General features: G+C 50.0%; 3 protein-coding genes across 3 annotated transcripts; 1 reads left to right on the top strand and 2 right to left on the bottom strand.

The window, feature by feature from the left end:
- Nucleotides 1-705: 705 nt before the first annotated feature.
- KY384_001271 (uncharacterized protein) lies at nucleotides 706-3,782 on the bottom strand (the record flags this gene model as incomplete). Its single annotated transcript, XM_044809802.1, has 6 exons — nucleotides 706-825; nucleotides 1,256-1,302; nucleotides 1,360-1,518; nucleotides 1,571-2,084; nucleotides 2,149-3,220; nucleotides 3,280-3,782. 6 exons carry the CDS (start codon nucleotides 3,780-3,782, stop codon nucleotides 706-708), a joined length of 2,415 nt encoding a protein of 804 aa, XP_044672814.1.
- A 2,551-nt stretch (nucleotides 3,783-6,333) lies between these two features.
- KY384_001270 (uncharacterized protein) lies at nucleotides 6,334-12,081 on the top strand (the record flags this gene model as incomplete). Its single annotated transcript, XM_044809801.1, has 8 exons — nucleotides 6,334-6,629; nucleotides 6,713-6,950; nucleotides 6,985-7,186; nucleotides 7,267-7,856; nucleotides 7,910-8,087; nucleotides 8,203-9,090; nucleotides 9,306-10,116; nucleotides 10,545-12,081. 8 exons carry the CDS (start codon nucleotides 6,334-6,336, stop codon nucleotides 12,079-12,081), a joined length of 4,740 nt encoding a protein of 1,579 aa, XP_044672813.1.
- A 266-nt stretch (nucleotides 12,082-12,347) lies between these two features.
- Nucleotides 12,348-13,466, bottom strand: KY384_001269 (uncharacterized protein; the record flags this gene model as incomplete). The annotated part of the gene is made up of 1 exon (XM_044809800.1): nucleotides 12,348-13,466. The coding sequence occupies one exon, from the start codon at nucleotides 13,464-13,466 to the stop codon at nucleotides 12,348-12,350; it is 1,119 nt and encodes a 372-aa protein (XP_044672812.1).
- Between the last annotated feature and the right edge of the window lie 5,572 nt (nucleotides 13,467-19,038).

Genomic DNA, 19,038 nt, shown 5'->3' with positions numbered 1-19,038 from the left:
AAGAGTCACCGTATCATTCACAACACGAATCTACTATAACGAGGCTTCTCTATCCTATCCCCCATAAGACAAAACCATATCACGAAGCACTTACCGCCCGAGATGCCACACTCAATTATCCAAACCCCCTTTTCAACCTACTCACTCAACCTTCCCCCTCCCCCCTCCGCCCCCAGCCCCTCTCCCCCTCCCCCTCCCCCAACCACACCCACGCCCAGCACCTCAAATCCCACCTCGCCCACCAACCCCTTCACGCCCTCAATCAGCTTCCGCAAATCATCGCCCACCAACGAACTCGCGATCTGCATGACGGCAAACGCCGCATAGCCGGGCTCCTCGAGATGTGTGATACTCAAGATATCCGGATCCAGCTCCTCCAGTTTCCTGGAGAGCTTGTATGGCGGAGGAGCAGAGAGGTAGGGAGGCAAAGGGGTGCCGTTCGTTATGGAGGCGGATAGCAGGGTTAGGGTGGAGGTGATGGAGTGCGCGGTTGGTTCGATGGAGGCGATGAGGTGGGCGAAGTCGGATGTCCAGGCGGCGCGGGAGGGAGAGGTGGAGGGGGCGGTAGGGGAAGGGGAGGGGGCCGAGAAGGTCGTGGAGGCGAAGTAGATCAGGGAGAGGTAGTTCAGGATACTAGACGTGACAGATCAGTCATATGGGAGTACCCAGCCGGCTCAAGATCGATGTGGAAAAAAAAGAGAAAACTCACTTCTGCGACTGCTCAACAATAGCATCGTACCTCTCCCTAGGAAACCTGCCCCCGACGGTGGGCTCCCACACCGTATCGGCCGAATGCTGGCGTATAGCCGCCAGCAGCGTCAAGGTCTTGACATAAGTATCCCGCCTTGCTTTATCGAGTTTTCTGCTCGGACTGTCCTTTGCTTCCCCCCTCCCCCCCCCTCCCCTCCCTTCCCTTCCTCACCCCCTTCTCCACCCTTCCCACCCTCTCCACCCCCACCCCCCACGTGGATATGCAACCGACTGCTCGCGTGCACGATGCAGTAGAAGCTCGCGAGCAAATGGAGCGCGCTGCCGAGGTCTTTGCGCAGTTGGCTACGCGCCAGCAATGGGTAGGGGAAGAATGTCCAGAAGAAGGCGACGAACATGCCGCCGGAGACGCAGGCGAGGCGGTAGGGGGCTAGTAGGTAGGTCGCGTAGGCGGGTTGGCCGTTGCTGGTTGCTTTCTGGGATGATGGTGAGTGGGGGGTTTGTGAAAAGGGGGGGAAGGGTAAGGGAGGGGGAGGGGGCAACGGACCTGGACGCCAAGCTGTTGGACTTCGAGCTCGTAGCCGATAATTAGGACTGTGGTATGTTAGAGATGGTGTTGTAATGTGGGGGGGTAAGGGGGGGGATGGGTACCCTGCGTGACGATTGACAGGATGGCGATGATGACGAATTTGGGGTACATCAACACGAAGTACGTCTCCACGAAGATGAAGAGCCAGAGGATCACGATGACGCCTGTCGTATGTCCGTTGGGAATATACCAGATCGCCAAGCTAGTAAGCATTGCGACGACTGTGCAGCGATAAGCCTGTCATCATTCCAGATAGGAAATTTGTAGACTCACAAGTCCCAGCAATTCGACCCATGAAGCCGAAAACCCCACTCCCCGCCGTCACCGTCATGCTAATCGCCACCATGATCAAAGCCCACACTAACCTCTGCTCTAGAAAGAACGTCCGCGTGTTCTCGAGGTACGCAACGATAGCGACACTCATAGTAGCACAAGCAACGCGAAAGCCGAATTGCGACGCAGTACTACCCAACGTGTCCGCGATGAGGCGAAAGCCATTACTGCCCCTTTGCCACGCCGTGGTCGGTTCCAGATGCTCTGGATCCTTCCGTTCGCTGAAGCCCGCAAAAGGTTTCAAGTTCACTGTGGCACCACTTTCCGCGGAGTCGGGCGTGTGGTCGGAGGTGGAATTGTCGTGCTGGAGCAGGCTGGTCGCCCATTTCTTGAGCCGCTTTGCGCTGGGGTGAATGAGGCGGTTCTTGGCGAGGACTTTGGAGTCGACTTTGCTGTCGGCGAACTCCACGAGGGAGAGGACGGATTTACCCATCCAGTAGACTAGGTGGTCGATCTGGGGGGTTTCAGCTTTCGTGAGGGGAGTGAGGGGGTGTTGGAGTGCAGTACAGATAACTTACATAGAGAATGAGAAACAGCTGGCCTTTCAGGCTCATGTTCATTGCGCTTTCCTTCGACTCGGGAGGATGTTGCATGTTGACTTCGCTTGGAAGACGGATGGAGTCTATGCCACTTGTGGATTTTGTCTCGATTCCTTGCCGTTCGAAGAGGGCTTGTATAGCTGAGCGTCTGAGATCGTGGATGCCTTCGACTATTTTGGCAAAATGTGCGCCAAAGCCTGGGTCTCCAGGTCTTATGACTTCAGCATTGGCTTCGACATCTTCTGAGGTCTTTTCAATGTTTTGACCTTTCTTTGCCTTGCTTTTCTTGGGTGGCTTTACCAGCTGAAGGGTCAGGAGCGCATGCTGCAAGCCATCGTTGATGTCCCGGCTAGCTGTCTCTACTGGCGCATGAAGGGACGACATGACTGCATTCCATTGGGCCTTGATCTTGTCGGCGACATCACTATCCGGGGCGTTAACTTCGTCGGCATTCTGTTCCCATCCCCATTTCTTCGCTAGTCGCTGAAAGATGTCGCCAAAGCTAGCCAAACCCATCAAGGGAATCAGAATCCTCGGTAAGAGTTTGAAAAGTTCGTCGATCTCCGATGCATTGAGCTTGCCCCAAGCCATCTCACGCTTTGCAAATGTCAAGTCACCTTTCAACTTCCCCAGACTCTGTCCAATGCCGGAGAAGATTCGCTTGATATTTTGCATCTCAACCGCTGCTGGACTATGCTTAGTCTCGGCCTTATGATGCGAGTTCCATGATTTCGTGGCTTTATCACTGTCGAGTTCGGGGTCTTCAAACATATCTTCCCTCTCCAAGACCTGGAAACATCGGACTTGCGCTTCCAACGCAGTTTGTATCGATTTGATGAAAGCACCAGCCTGACCGAACCACGACACACGCATACTGATCGGGACGACAAAAAGGGATACCGCTGTCCCTATGCCCAGGCCCGTTAAAAAGCACTCAAACAAACGAAGGGCAAAGGTGATGCCAGCATCCATGGTCGGGAACCCCGGGGCGTAGATGCTCGCTATGTTCGCGAAGATCGAATAGATTATGACCGGTATCTGCAACTGGGGTCTTGAAGCTCGAAGCATGTTCGAGACATAGATGTTGAAGAAGAGCCAGATGGCGCTTACCGCGCTGGCGGATGAGTTGTAAGGGAGGCTGGTAGCAGCTGGCTTAGACCCCCTTGGGAGGATGCGCTCGGCGGTGGTGTGGTATGCTTGCGCGCTTGCACGCTGCAATAGATCTGAAGAAGCGCCACGGACATGCCAATGCAGGTCCCAATGAGGTTGAGGAACATGGTCTGGATGAATTTGCTTCGTGGTAAGATGCAGAAGCTCAGCACGGATATGATTGCGGGCAGGTAGCCGAGTGTTTGGTAGATTGCTGAAGCACCTGGATCTTGGTATATTGCCAAGGCGATAGTGGGTGGCAGAGAGAATTTGAACATCATGATCAAGAAGCCGACGTTGAGCCCTGACTTGGTCCATGCTCGCTTGAGCGGACTCTCCTTCTTGGTGTTCATTTTCCCATTATTTTGATCAATTGGCATTGGTCCACTCGTTTCCGCATTGTTGATGATTCCATCGGCCAGCTTCTCCTCCCCAATCTCAACCCTCGCGCCATTCCCCGCCATCTTCCGCGTGAATCAGCATGCAAGCATACAGGCCTCTTTCAGCCGGGATGCAACTATTGTATCACTCCCAGCGACAGTCGAGAACGCGTAGCTCAACCCAATGCTCCAATGGTCGCAACGCTGTGTTGTTTCCCATGGTTGTGCGCGACTTGTTATAGAATCCGACAGCGATGCATAAAAAACATCGGGGCCTCGAAGGGCCGGCCGCCGGGTCTTATTCAGGAACGTGGCGTCGGCTAAAAGACGGGCGATCGAGAAGTCTAAACCAGATTGAGTCTTAGCCCCTCGATAGGCTTGTTGATAGGCGATAACGGCTCGGAAGTTGTCGGCTCCGAGGGCTACGAGTCCAAATAGAGGTAGCCGAGATGGCTCATCTCGCGGAACACATCCTTCGCGAGATTAATGCTTGTACGACCGTGTACGATTGACCCGTTGCGGCTGAGATGGCAGCTTTATCACAAGAGCAATATCATTCTGTGCGACAATGCTGTGGACTGATGGTAAGGAAGTTGGATGTGTGCTGCTGCTGCTCAAATGAGTTGATCGTCCAATACATGATGGTGTCTATAAATGAGCAAGCAGGCAGGTCCGATCGATACGACTGCTGCCGTTGAAATAGCGCAATGCTGCAGCAATCATCGTTACAGAGCTATCCGAATACTGACCACTTCCGTAGATGTCCTCTGCCAGCCTGGCTAGGATGAAAAAGATCTTGAGGTGCATCTGAGTATCTTGCCCATCAAAAAAACAAATAAGCTCAGAGATGACGCTCTTTCATATGCATGGGGCTCAGCTGTGGGCACAAGGATAATCACTATACATGCCGGGACGAATGAACAAATATGTTTATGAACCATCCATTGGGGCTCAAGTAGCGTGGCACTTTAACGGGCAAACGTTCCTCGTCAAGACGCGCATCATTCACAGGACCCAAATTGAAGGTCAAGCGTAGTCACAATCCTAATCTTGATTCCATGTGAGCTGACTAGGATCTCGCTGGATTCAGTCATGGCAATGTTTTTTTTTGAACACGTTCCAAAGATCCGAAAAATGGCGAGTGGTCTGGGACCAAATCCGAACTCTGTGCATGTCAATGCCATGGTATGCCAGACTCTGACGCGAAAAGCGCTCCAACAAGTCCCGTCTTTGGAAGCATCAGTCTAGCGGAAGTAGAATCACTCTCGAAAGGACAAATCGACCTCCTCGAGCGATGATTGGGATATATGAGAAAGCTTGATGGAATTAGCAATCGTGCATTGATTAGCGCTTATACAGTCGACAGCGACTTCAGCATAGACTATCTGTGGGGTTAGATCTTTGCTCTCGAGATTCATGGGACAAGATCAGTATTCCTAGCCCTGCGTTGACCACCAGAGACTGGGATTTGTACTTTCAGCCGAAATAAAAACGCAATCGCATCACGAGCACGGAGGGTGATGGTCATTATTTTAAAGCAAATACAGGAGATGTTGTTGCAATTATGTACATCTGCCAAAAACCCTCTCAACTGAGATCGGACATGGGTGGGCATCATCTGATCCAGGGAATGCGATGTTGACCGCTTCATGTTTGGTGAGGGGATCTGAGATGACCTAAGCATTGAAACAGAAAAATGAAGCACACCCGTGAGTCGCACCTGCCGAGACGAAATCGCTTCCAAGAGCTTACTTAGGCAATGTCACAAGTCAACAAGCTCCAATCACGAGGTAGAGAAGTCTGTGCGCAATTGCGGGACCTGACTTTCTCAAGACTGTAAGCAGGGTCATTGACTGGAAACATGTATCGCACACTGGACGCCCGGCTTCCTGCAGTACCAATGATTACTTTACGTTTCCCTGTTCCTCTAACGACCTGCATGCGACACGATGACGACGCCTATATCGTCACAAAGATCGAGATGGAAAGGAAAGACCAGGCGTCTCTCAGATAGCGCCTGCAGGATTGACATCAGAGGCTGTTGCTTGGACCGCGCATTTCACCCCACGAAATTGCAGCTGCGAGTGGGGTTTGCATTCCAGCTCTGAGCTATACCCAGGTTTCCACGTGCTCTAGCGATGTTCCATGCATGCGGCATTTTTATTATCCTACCAAAACATCAACACATTGCGAATGTCTGCCGGTTGACCCACGGGATTCTACTTAGCGCACTGTACACAGCCACACTGAAGTCGCCGAGAAGGGGAAAGCTGCCCCACCACACTCCCTGGAGTCCACAGTAAGAGAGATGGACCTCGAAATTGGAGATGAGAGAGTCCATTTGAGAACGCACGACGAAGGTGGGAAACATCAGGCTTGCGCGCCTGCAGCGAAGCTGCAAACAAGATAAAAGAAGGGTGCCCACCTCTCTGTCTTTCTCCCGTCCATCTCACATGATGGGGCGATAGGGTAATAGGGTAATAGGGCAATAGTGGGGCATTGTCATCTCCCTCAACGCCTGTTGCCCTCCTGCAGACGCCCTTGATTTCTTTGTTCGAAAAGCCCAACAGCATAACGCAATCATTTTACCAAGTAGAAGTCTCTGATTGCCATCGTGTACGCTGCTACACCTAGAATGACCCCGGTACCAGACGAGACCAGAGCGACCAAATATGACCACGTCACGAACGAAGGGCGCGATCGTATCACGTTCGCTCCAGAAACCACAATTCCACCTCCTGGTCCCAAACGGACGAGAACTGGGGAGACAATCGCATCGATATCGATGCTGCAAGAAAAGCACCCATCGAGCCTGACGAAGCAGACTTCTATCGCAGAGGAGAAGATGGAGCTCGACGACATTGATGGCAATGGCAGTGACGAGAGAGATTTCAAGAAGAGGCAGGAGTTTAGGGGTCGAAATCTCTTCTGGTATGAGGCTTACATTTCCCATCCCTTGACAGTGTCCAGCCAAATTCATTCCCTAGTCCACGTGCTGAAGAGTGACCAACTAGGTTGTCATATCAATCTATAGGTATCATCTACGGCGACATTGGCACCTCACCTCTCTACGTTTTCAGCTCAACTTTCACATCGGGAGAACCATCGTACGACGACCTACTCGGCTCACTATCCCTGATCCTATGGTCACTGACATTAATCGTGACTTTGAAGTATGCCCTGATTGTGCTGGAAGCTGATGACGAGGGAGAGGGTGGCACGTTCGCAGTTTATAGTCTGCTCTCGCGCTTTGTAAGTGATGCGTCACGCTCCCGTCTCATTCTAGAATGCGCAGTCGTTGATGCGCGAACAGGCGAAGATCGTGGATCGTGACCCAAGGGAGGCGTCGAGGATAAAGATGGAGCGCATCGACTCGAACGTATTGAAGCCGTCGAACAAAGCGACGAGAAAGTTCCTGGAGAACAGTACCACTCTCAAGATCTTTCTGAAAGTCCTTGGTGTCTTCGGCGTCTCGCTCGTTATGTCAGGTATGGATTCCTGGGTTCCACCCCCACGCCAACACATTCGCAGGCCGACAAGGATGTGCATCATAACTGACGATGAGCAGATGGCGTCTTGACACCTGCCCAATCCGTGCTGGGAGCGATTCAAGGCCTTCAAGTCGTCGACGAGAACATCTCTTCAAGCACCATCATCGGCGTGTCTTGCACAATCCTGATCCTCCTGTTCCTGCTTCAACCGCTCGGCACATCAAAGGTCGCCAGCCTGTTCGCGCCCATCGTCATCATCTGGCTCCTCTTCAACTTCTGCTTCGGCATCTACAACCTCGCCATGTTCGACCACTCGGTTCTGAAAGCCTTCTCGCCCTACTTCGCCGGCGCATTCTTCGTGCGCAACAAGACTGAAGGCTGGAAAATGCTTGGCGGCATCTTGCTCGCGTTCACTGGTGTCGAGGCTCTGTTCGCCGATCTTGGAGCCCTCTCGAAGCGCAGTATCAGGATCAGCTGGATCGCGTTCGGCTGGCCGTGCTTGATGATGGCATACGTTGGGCAGGCCGCGTACATTTCCCGCAATAAAGGGGCTTACTCGCTGCCGTTCTTCAACACGGTTCCTCCAGGGATGTTTTATCCAAGCTTGGTGATTGCGATATTGGCTGCGATTGTCGCTAGCCAGACGATGATTACGGCGACCTTCCAAGTAAGTGAAAAGCCTTTGGTGGGTGATGCGGCCAAGTGCTGACGAAGCCCTAGTTGATGAGCCAGATCGTGAAGCTTTCATACTTTCCACAGATCAAGGTCGTTCACACCAGTAAGATATTTCATCAGCAGATATATGTACCTTCCGTCAATTGGTTGCTGATGGTTGGAACTATCTGCGTAACCGCGGCGTACAGTAACGTGAGTGCATCTGCTGCGACTATCCGTAAGAGTGAGTAGCTAAGCTTATTAATCTCAGACAACGAAACTTGGTGAAGCTTATGGGGTTTGTGTAATTCTTGTCTCTTTCATCACAACATGTATGGTCACGCTCGTCGCCTTGATAGTGTGGGGCTTACCGGTGTGGCTCATCGTTGCCGCATCTCTCATTTTCCTCACCCTCGACGGCTTGTACCTTTCTTCCGCGCTCACCAAGGTTCCGCATGGCGCATGGTTCACCCTCTGTCTTGCTGCTCTGCTCAGCAGCATTTTTGTTCTCTGGCGCTTCGGCAAGGAGATCCAATGGAAAGCAGAAACCTCGGACAAAGTCTCCACCAAAGACCTGGTGACGGCAACGACGGATGGCAACACTGGCCTGGGCCTCAGGCTGTGGGGCGGAAGTCGAGAGAATGTAGGGCTCAAGGGCGTGGTGCCTGTTGAGCGCTTACGGGGCATCGGCATTTTTTTCGACAAGACCGGAGATCCTGCGAGCGCACCTGCAGTCTTCGTGCATTTCCTGTCGAAGTTCCGCGCTATGCCAGCCGTGACGGTCTTCCTCCATATACGTCCGCTTTCGCTTCCAACAGTGGCACCAGAAGACCGATTCAGCGTCAGCAGAGTCAAAGTCCACTCTGCGTGGAATGACCAGAGTACGGTGGTGAACGGGTCATCAGGCCAGGAAGACATCTTCTACGTCATACTGCGACATGGGTACACAGACGAAGTCATCGGGCGTAACTTGGGCTTGATCATCTACGAAGAGCTGCGCAAGTATGTTATTCGCAAAGCTGCATCCGTTCCTCCAGGCGGAGAAACCCAGATTGAGTCTCCGAGTGGATCAGCTACCCCCGTAAACCAACTCTCAGAAAACGTCCCAGTCCCTCTGTCACCAAGAGCTAAGCTTTATCGTCAGACATCGGTCCGCCATCTTCTCGCAGCATTGCAGGAGACGTATGAGGAACAGGTCATCTACATGATCGGGAAGGAACAGATGCGCTTGTTGCCAACGTCTGGCTGTACGCTCATGGGATGGGTCAGGCGCTTTGCATTGGCAGCGTTCCTTTGGATCAGAAGCAACACCGGTAGAAAGGTCGCAAATTGGGACCTAGATGCCGGTAGGGGGATTGAGGTTGGATTTGTGAAGGAATTATGACTGAGTGAGAAGGCTGGGGAGATGACGTCATCAGTCTAAATTTGATGTTCTTGTAAAGTCTTCTGTAGATGTTCATAGACCATTCCAACAGCATGCAAACGATTGCACTCACCAAGTATAACACTCGAAGCGCCCCCACTGCCTTGTTACAATTCATTATACGACCTTTTGCGTCCCTATTGACAGGGCCGGGCAAGCCGCTGCCAGCGGGCTCACCAAGACTGACACCCCCATCATCGACGACCAAGTCCTGCAATGTGCAAGAGCGTAACATTGACGATGTCTGGGTCTACGATATCACTGCCAAACCGTCCCACACCTCCCTCCCAAACAAACCGACTACAGCATCTCCAACACGCCGCAGAATCTTTTACATCGCAGGCGGCAGCCAACACGACCCTCCATCCCCGGATCACTGGCGCTTCGTCACAGCCCTCGCCCACAAACTCTCAAATACCACCATCAGCCTCTTGAGCCCCCCGCTGTCCCCTCACTCGCCAGCGCCCACGACGTTCCCGCACCTGACGAGACTTTTTCGAACGCTCCTCACCACAGCGCATGAGGCGAGCGAGACGGTCATATTTGTCGGCGACTCTTCTGGTGCCAATCTCGTGTTTACCGTGATGTTGGAGGTGCTTCAATCATCGCCCGCGACGCCCGCGCCAGAGAGCATCATGATGATCTCGCCCGTCGTGGACCTCAGATTCACTAACCCAGACATCGCGAAAATCCAAGCGAAGGATCCTGTGCTGCGGCTGCAAAACTCAAAGAAGACTGCTGCTATGTGGGCGAGTGCCTGGAGTCTAGATGACACGCGGTTGTCGCCTGTTTTGGCGGACGTGGCGGTGCTCAGGGAGCGCGATGTTAAGGTGCATGGCGTTACGGGCGGGTATGATATCTTGACGCCTGATGCGCTGCGTTTTAGGGGAAGATTGGAGGACGAGGGAGTAAAGGGGAGTAAAGGGGAGGTGGCTGCAGTGGGAGAGGCAAATGCATTGCTTTCCGCTCGCTTTCACGTATCGACTCCCCGAGAGTGTGCGGGGTCTGGAATGGATTGTTGATACCTTGAATTCGTAGACCCTTCAGAGGCCAATGTAATTCCAATTTGGAATTATGAGACTCTAGATAGCTTCAAATGATCTTGTCTAACCAGGTGTGGCCTTGATGGCGGGGTTCGCATATACGGAGGGTGGAGAAAAAGCGGGGTACGCAGACCTAAATAGGCAGTGACTTTCTTTCCAGATAAATGGCATGGAGAAACGAGCATACTCATCATCGTCAAGAACAACGGATTACATCGACGGAGAAGCAATTGAGGTCCTCTATCTTGAACAACACACTGAACAGTGACTACGACATGCTGCAAGTCTACCTCGATCCCTGCACCGTCAACTGCAGGAAGGTCTTGGCTGGACTAAACTTGCTGGATGCGAAATTCAATGTGAAAAACATCAATTACTTTACGGGCGAGCACAAGTCAGAGGAATACCTAAAGGTCAATCCAAAGGCAACTATACCAGCTGCTGTTGACGGCGACCTGACTATTACCGAATCAAACGCTATCTTGCAGTATGTTGGGGACGTGAACGGTTCCTCAGCGTACGCAAAGGACCCAAAGACACGTGCAAAGATCAATAGTTGGCTGCTGTGGGACCAGGCAAATTGGTTCCCAAGCAACTACGTCTATCTTGTCGAATATGTTGTGAAGCCTCTTTTGAAAGCAGAGCCAGATGAGAACACTATCAAGACCGAAGCCGAAAAATGGCATAAGCTTGCTGGCATATTAGATGCAACTCTTGCTAAGACAAAATGGCTTGCAGGTCATGAAGTGTCGATTGCCGACATTGCTATTGCGGCACCCATGCATCTGCATGAAGCCCAACGGCTCCCACTGGACGACCATCCCAACCTCAAACGCTGGCTAATTGAAGATATTGAGAAGTTACCATGCTGGAAGAAGACTCAAGAGGCGGACGACACGGCGCTGTTGCCATCTGCAAAGAGTGAGGCAACGACGAACGGCGATTCCAACTCTCAATCGGAAGTTCGCGCAACCTTTAACTACACTAAGGAAGTCGACAAACTCACTGAGCTCTATTTCTACGACACCGAAGCAGCCAAAGACATTCACGAGCCTGGCGACGATCCACATGAGATGGCAGTGACTGACGGCTGGCACCGCGCCGACTCCTTCTCCGTAGACAAAGAAGGCTTCTCCCTCAACGACTTCAAGACATCATTCAGCAACTGGGAGGACGAAGAGGCCGTCAAAGCCAACTTCTACCCCGAAGTAGTGGAGTTTCTCAAAACAACCGTGGGAGCAAAGCGCGTCCTCGTCTTCGACCACACCATCCGCACCAAAGCCAACGTCGCCAAGAAAATCACCCAAGAGACCAACACCTCGCAGCGCGCCCCTGTGATGCTCGTGCACTGCGACTACACCAGCGAGTCAGGCCCACTGCGCGTGCGCCAACTCTTACCTGACGAAGCAGACGACCTGCTGTCCCGCCGCGTGGCGTTCCTCAATGTCTGGAAACCCATCCACAACGTGGTCGAAGAGCGACCGCTGGCGATGTGCGACGTCACGACCTCCCCGCCCGAAGACTTCTTCAAGCTGCATCTGAGGTACCGCGATCGTAATGGCGAGAACTATGTCATGAAACACTCGCCGAAGCATAAGTGGTGGTACTTTCCGAAGGTCACGCCCGAGCAGGTTATCCTGTTGAAGACTTATGAGTCGGAGCGAGATGGTAGGGCTAGGTTTGTGAGTCATAGTGCGTTTGAGGATCCGACTAGCCCGGAGGATGCGAAGACGAGGGAGAGCGTGGAGATTAGGACTATTGCGTTCTTTTAGTGGGGTTTGCATGCAATGTCAACTTGAGGCCATCGTCTATGGTTTGTGAGAGTCCTTTGTGTACATTGTGTGAAGTCTGAAATCTTAATATCGCAGGGTGAAGGTGACTACTTACGATCGTGTTAGGTAGCCACGCGATTCTTTGGCGCTTTTTAATTTCCTTTTGAATTAAGGCATCCTCGTAATACTGCCATGGTAAAAATTCCGTCTCTATTTGTCTACCTGAGTGATGTCCCCACACAATATTGAATCCATAACCGACAACATCATCCCGTTCCATTCTGCTGCCCACCCCCACCCCCAACACTGCCAAACACCAACATAGGCGCTGCAAAATTCCCCACAAAAGCGCCCCCTTTACTATCATCATCCAAAAAGCCCTCATCTTGCGGCGTATGAAACAGCCACCTGATATAAGGCACGGCGAACTCGCCTTTCCTCGTCACATTCACCTCCATCCTCGCATACCCGTACTGATTGAACACTCGCAGCGTTTCGTTCGCAGCCGTCACAAGGTAGCCCCACTCGTCGGGCGGTAGGTTGTACACATCCTCCTCAAACTTCATGTCGAACACAGACGCGCTTTCGTCGTTCAGCCAGGTCCATGACGTTGGTAGCCCTGTCTCCGTCGCGTTGTCGGGCCGCCCAGGGCCGTTCTGGAAGAAGGCCTGCGCGGCACAGAGCGCGGCGTTGGTGTCGGAGCTGGAGAGATTGCGCGCCGCGTCGTATGTGCCTGTCATTTGCATGTCCGGGGTGGTGTATGATACGTTGTTTAGAAACTCGGACCCGGTGGATATTTGTATGAGTGGGGTGCCGGTGCCGTTTTGTCCGTAGCTGGTGCTGGTGTTGGATATGAGGCCGATTTCGACAGTGACGGGAAGGCTGTCTAGCCATTGGTTCGAGGTGGATGAGAATATTGAGTTCAGTTGGTCAAGTAGTTTGACGCTGTCGGCCCATGTGATGGAGGAGGTTGAGGAAGAGGTTGATGAACCGCTGGCATTGAAGTTATTAGGAGACGATGATGTGTCATTAGCATTATAGTTATCGAAAGACGTTGATGTGTCATTTGCATTAAAATTATCAAAGGAGGATGATGTGTCATTGGCATTGTAGTTATCGGAGGACGATGATGTATCGTTGGCTTCGAAATTGATGTCGAGCCTCACGTCTCCGTTATAGCTCGTATAGTATTGGTAGGCGTACGGATAGCCTCGATAGACACCGTTGGCTGCTGCCCAGCGTGCTTGGGAGATTGCTCTCTTATTTGATCCCCATTGGAAGCTCTGGTCTTTCGATGTGTATGCGTCAATATAATAAGGAACGCCATCGATGGTGAAGTTTGTCAACCAATGGGAGAACGAACTGGTAGACAAATTAGCGCCCATTTAGATTGCAAAGTCGATGAGTTTCGTACTCAAGCTCATCCGTAGAAGTGTCATTGGTGGTGGCAAAGCTCTTTACTTTTGGAAGAACTACACTACCCTTCGAGTCCCCTTTCCCGGTACCATTCACAGACGGTATAGTAGCATTGGCAGGTCTTGAGGCAAAGCTTTTCCGAATTGACCTGACTTCCTCAAGGGACAGCGAACTGACGATGCGAGTTAAAGCGACCACGATTGCAATCTGGTACATAAGCATGATTCCGTAGTATTTTACGTCTTGAAGGAATCTAAAGTAGTAATACCTGAGGGCGTAGCATTGGTTTAGTAAATCATCACACATATATAAGTTTATGATAGATCACGGAAAGAACATTACCTGGATGTCTCAGCTGCGGCGAGCTCTTGCGCTTAGGAAAATGACGAAAATTGTCAACCAACAGAGACACAAACATGTAGACGCTCCATGCACAACGCAAAAGCCAGACACAATTTCTGCATTGCGTTGGAAGCAAGTAGCCACTGACAAATCTTGCTTAGATTTGACATAATGCCTAGTCTTCGTCATGTTCTAAACACTTCACAGTGACTCTTTGAAACATCTTGGGGCAATTGCTCTTATATCTCAGGTAACTTGTTGCCCCCCAGAGTCAGACGGAAAATCATAGGTCCGTCAGCCTTTGCATTGTTGCATTGTGCCTTTGCTTGCCAATTAGCTCACTTTCCGATGCAAGTTCAAACGCAGTGTTGGCAACGGTTATAACTGTCAGTTTTCAAGCTGAAACCGACTGATAAGAGGAGCTTCCTATACAAACTGTCAATTGGTGGAGTAAAAACTGAACCGACTGGTAAAACTGTCAGTTAACTGATAGTTGTGGCGATTTTGAGACTAAGCTTTATGCGGAATGCACTAAGCTCCATTGGGAAGACGCTAGGCAATAAAGAGATTAGCTCTATTTCTCCCCCTTGTTAACCGCTTTCTAAGTTTCAAAAAAAAAGGTTTTTTTAAAGTAACCAATCAAAATATTGCTTACTAAGCCTACTAAGCTCGCTAAGAAACTGACAGTTAACTGACAGTTCTAGCATCTAAAACCGAACCGACTGATAAAAGCCTAGAGTCCAGACCGACTGGTAAGGAAATCCAAACTGTCAGTTATAACTATCAGTTCCTTAATAGTCGGTTAACTGTTGCCAACGCTGTTCAAACGAGTGCTCTTAAGTTGGCCAGACTGCGAAACCTTAGTGTTGGGGTATGAGACAATCCTGTCCCCATCCCGCGTGTGTTGACTGTGAAACGCAACAAGGCGCCGTTCCCCGGCGGCTCTCATGACTAGCGAATTGACTAGACACGTCTGTGAGGACATTGTTGGCCGAACCCGCAAGGCTTGTCTGGCTACTATGCTTAGCCAAGAAGCTCAATATTCGCGCCTACAACGAAGAAAGGTAGAAGTCTAACCGAATATCGACTATTCGATATGTCGTTTCTACTATCGCGTTCTCGTGAAGGAGATCATCAACTTATCCATTTACATTGAAGCCATGGCTATCTGCTGAGACGATGCATGCCCTCCAGACGAGGGGATCGATTTTACAGAGTTTGATGTGGCATTGAAAGACCGCGATCGCTTGTCAGGTGAAGGCAGGTTGGTCCTCGTCAACTGCAGATCAGTAACGAACCATTGTACTGGTACCAAGAGTGCAGTCAAAAAGAAACGGTCTAAAGCGTGCGAGTGATTGTGCCATGGTTCTGGAGGTAATATATGCTACTCCCCAAGTGAGGATACATGAGCGCTTCAATTCAAGTCCTGAAACTTTTCAGTTCGAGAATATTTAAGCTTCACCTGTAAATTGCACTCGGAGAGAAAGTCCCGTCGCTGGTCTCTTCATATTGCGGGGAGCTTAATGCAAATTGGAAAACTTCTTGCATGGCTTTTTACAATTCGTTGGGCTTAGAACGGGCCATCGTGAGGATGCTATCTTCACAAAAGATCCGAGCTTATGATCCTAACCCAACAGTTTCATACTCAACTTCATCCAAGTCTACCTCCTTGATTTCAAGTATGCAAGTAGTGCGCAGACGTGTCTTCCAGTTTCGACTCGAGAGCTATTGTTGCCGTAGTACTAATGCAAGTCTAGCTTCAAGGCCGCACACTTGCGTCCGTCGCCTTCTTCGAAAGTGATGTTTGATCTGATACTTATGCTTTAACCATCAATTGTAAATGCTAACTTTCTACAATCAAAACCTATAAATTCTCGCGCCTTGAAGAAACGTATAAACGTTTTATCCCATGTCCAACTTCTAGCTGTGGTGTCATATAATGTAGAAGCCTACACCGCAGATATCAACCTGCAAGAAGACCACGAGTCAAGTCTGATGACGTGCGGTCGTAAAAGTTCGCACGACTTGCGTCAACTGAGAATACAATCCGAGGTAGCAATTGCGCCCTTGATCGACGACTGGGCTGCAAAGTCTTGCTATGTGGGTTTCTTGTTCTTGAGGAACACCTAGAGTGATGAGACACGTGAGCTCCGAGAGGATAGATAACCAATCTACTACCTTAATGACTGCCCGTTCTACCCTCTCAAGTTGTACAGCAGTAACTCTTCTAGTGGACTTGACGTGACACAAGGTCCATACTCTTTACACAAGATTCGCGAATATTATCTGAACAAAGCTTCATCAATGCACTACACTATGTTTGTACAACACGAGCGTGTACCATTCAACACAACATCATTATTGTACCACCACACTTAGGCCGTACGACACCAGCGAGTGCTACTTCAACACACCATCATCAATGCACCACATGGTCTTTCTTTGCACAACACCACAGAGTACTACTTCAACACAAGTCTGTGTCATTAGGCTCCTATAAATGCTGTTGATGCGTCCTCTTTCTTTCTCTTTCCTAGAAATCAACCTTCATAATACTTTGCTATCTCTACAAGTACAATAACAAAGACGCCATCACTCGAGCTTCCTTAGCTTTTCGACACCACAACAGCCTTCACCCTAAACGCTCAAGACTTTGAAAGCAATCACTTCATACCTCCTAGGCTTTCAGAAGGTAGGTGCACCTCCAAAACTCGTCCTTAAGGCACCAACGCCCTCAACTTACAATTACACCAGAACTCAAGACACCATGTGTGAACCTGCCTGGTACATCTACATCTGCGGGTGCGAAATTTTCAGGTCAAATCGCTGTGGAGATCGGCGTTGTGACTATAGTCGATGCGTACATCGCGAGTAAGTCTCTGAGCAGCGTTTGGTACCATGTCTAACTTTTTCCAAGTGTGAGGGTAAACTACGTCTGCGGACGGCGTGAATGCCGTAGGCTTCACGGCATTGGCGCTGGAGGATAGCTTGAGGGAGACCACGATCTTTTCATACAATCATGGACACGATGACACGAAGTGCACTTTGTGATGGAAAGAATGGATGGTGGGTGGAATATTGGTGACGTGGGGAGGTGCTGCTTAGGAAGAAGCCTGTACGACTAGATTAAATCTGACTCTACTCTTAGTCACCTCATAGAAGTGGCTCAGCTTTCCTGACTTCTTATGTTCTCAGTCTGATAGTATGCGTCCACTTTCATGACGTCGCTATTTGCCCAAATGGAGCGTTTATTATATTCATGGACGAAGCAACATCGAATTTCCTAGACTTCAAGTGGCGTTGGTGAGCTTTGAATGCCCATGAGGTGGAAAAACATTGAACCTTATCAAAGTGACTTCTCATTCGAACCTGTCGCTCTCGACAGGATAGTGCACTTGAGACATTTTACTTAAAGGCGCTTTCTAGCTGTGACGATTTTCTAAGAGGGTTGTCTGCACCGCCTCCGGTAATACAACAACCTCGCCCCATGAAAAACCCCGAGTCTTCTCTGTTGAAGAATGCCATCCTGGGTACCTTTAGAAAAATGTGACACGTCGTTCGTAAAATGCTGCACGCCATTGCTACCAAACGTTCTATCTTCCAGTCTTAGGGTTGTTTTCATGCATATGGGCGTTAGTTGAGGCACCACAAGCTTTGCAGCTTTGCTGCCGTAGCTTGGATTTGAAACGATAGCACGCACGACGGGCCGTGCTATGCATGAAGCGCAGAACGAATTATGCTTCATAGGCAGCAGAAAGTGAGGTGGACATGTTACAAATGTAGATAATCCTACAACAGAACGGCTCATTTTTGAGAATGACAAGATTCCGAGAACGAATTGTACACACTGGGTGATCGAAGGGCGTCAGATGTCTAATTACATTACCTAAGACAACATACATGACACCCGATGCCGAGCTTGACACTGCCCCTCAAGAATGCAGCCTAACATATGGGAATATTGCAATTTCTGCAAAGAGTCTTCGCAAAGGGTTACGCACAGATCTCTGCATTAGGATCGAGTCTATTGACTAATTTCTCTCAAACTATCAAGGAAAGTAGTGTGTCTATCTAAACAAGGCATGCCGCTTGATCTCTAGAGATAAGAGAATGAAAGACACTTGTGTATGTTGAATACGTCAAGCCTTTGTCGACTCAAGTGAGGGTTGTTGTTTTCATACCCACATCAACTTTCGATTTTGGTAGAAGAACCGGCAAACGAGCATGCGTCCCTGTTTTTCTCTTCTTCAAAGCGAATGTATTTGCTGTCTCCCATAAGTACTCTTATTCTGTGCCCTCCCATTCAGACGGTTATTCGTGATATCCCCAGGTATGAATCCGCAGATACTCTTACAATGTGGTAAGACGTAGGTCTGAAGGTTGTTTAACTTGTACCCCTTTAGCTTGGTAGATCCTCTAGGTCAGGGGGTTTATAGTTGAAAGGCTGTGTGAAAAATCTGTTGAAAATTCGCTTCTCAAGGTCCGGATCATTCTCATCGTCGGTGCTAAAGTTCAATCCAATGGAGTGAATCGCGATTTGTATATCCGGTATACTCTTTTTCGAAAAGCAGCTTCCATCTGTGGTATTAAATCCATACGATGGTTCATAATCTTCGCAGCAGCTTTGGCAGCCTCAAGACCCATCTTGAGTAAAGAAAAGTGTTTTATTTCAACATCCCGCAATTCTTGGTCGGGCAAGCCTCCTTTGTAGGGATCCTTTTCTATCTATTGGGTATTTTCGTCGATTGCTTTTTTGAGGCTATTAGCCTCCGGGCTGAAGACCATATCTGCAAGGCCTTGACTTGTGGTTTTTGAGCTCACCAAAGAGCAGCAAGGTAGTCCGAAATGTGCTGAGAATTTGGCTTATTGCGTCTAAAGGGTGTAGATGTGCGGTTGTGAGGAGGAAACTTAGATGAATTATGATGGAACTGACGAGGAATCCTGCATTATTTATAAGGCAACGGGTCATAGACCCTTCTTTCTTGAAAGTTTGGCCTGCAAGACAAGGCATTGAATGTTCACTAAGACTGCTCATCAGTGAAAAAGTGTGAAGCACTTCAAACCTCCTACGAGAACTTGAATCATTACTGACTAGTAAAGTGGTCGCCACGATCTCCGCATGAAACCTCAACACTCATCGAATCGCAGGCAACATCGTTTCTCTCGTGACTGGATTCGCTACAGTGGCAACTGAAACTT

The sequence above is a fragment of the Bacidia gigantensis genome (genome assembly GCF_019456465.1).
Source record: "Bacidia gigantensis strain McMullin 20006 chromosome Unknown contig_132, whole genome shotgun sequence".
NCBI lineage: Eukaryota > Fungi > Ascomycota > Lecanoromycetes > Lecanorales > Ramalinaceae > Bacidia > Bacidia gigantensis.
The sequence above is the reverse complement of the archived record's forward strand: the minus strand, read 5'-3'. Positions and strand labels throughout refer to the sequence as shown.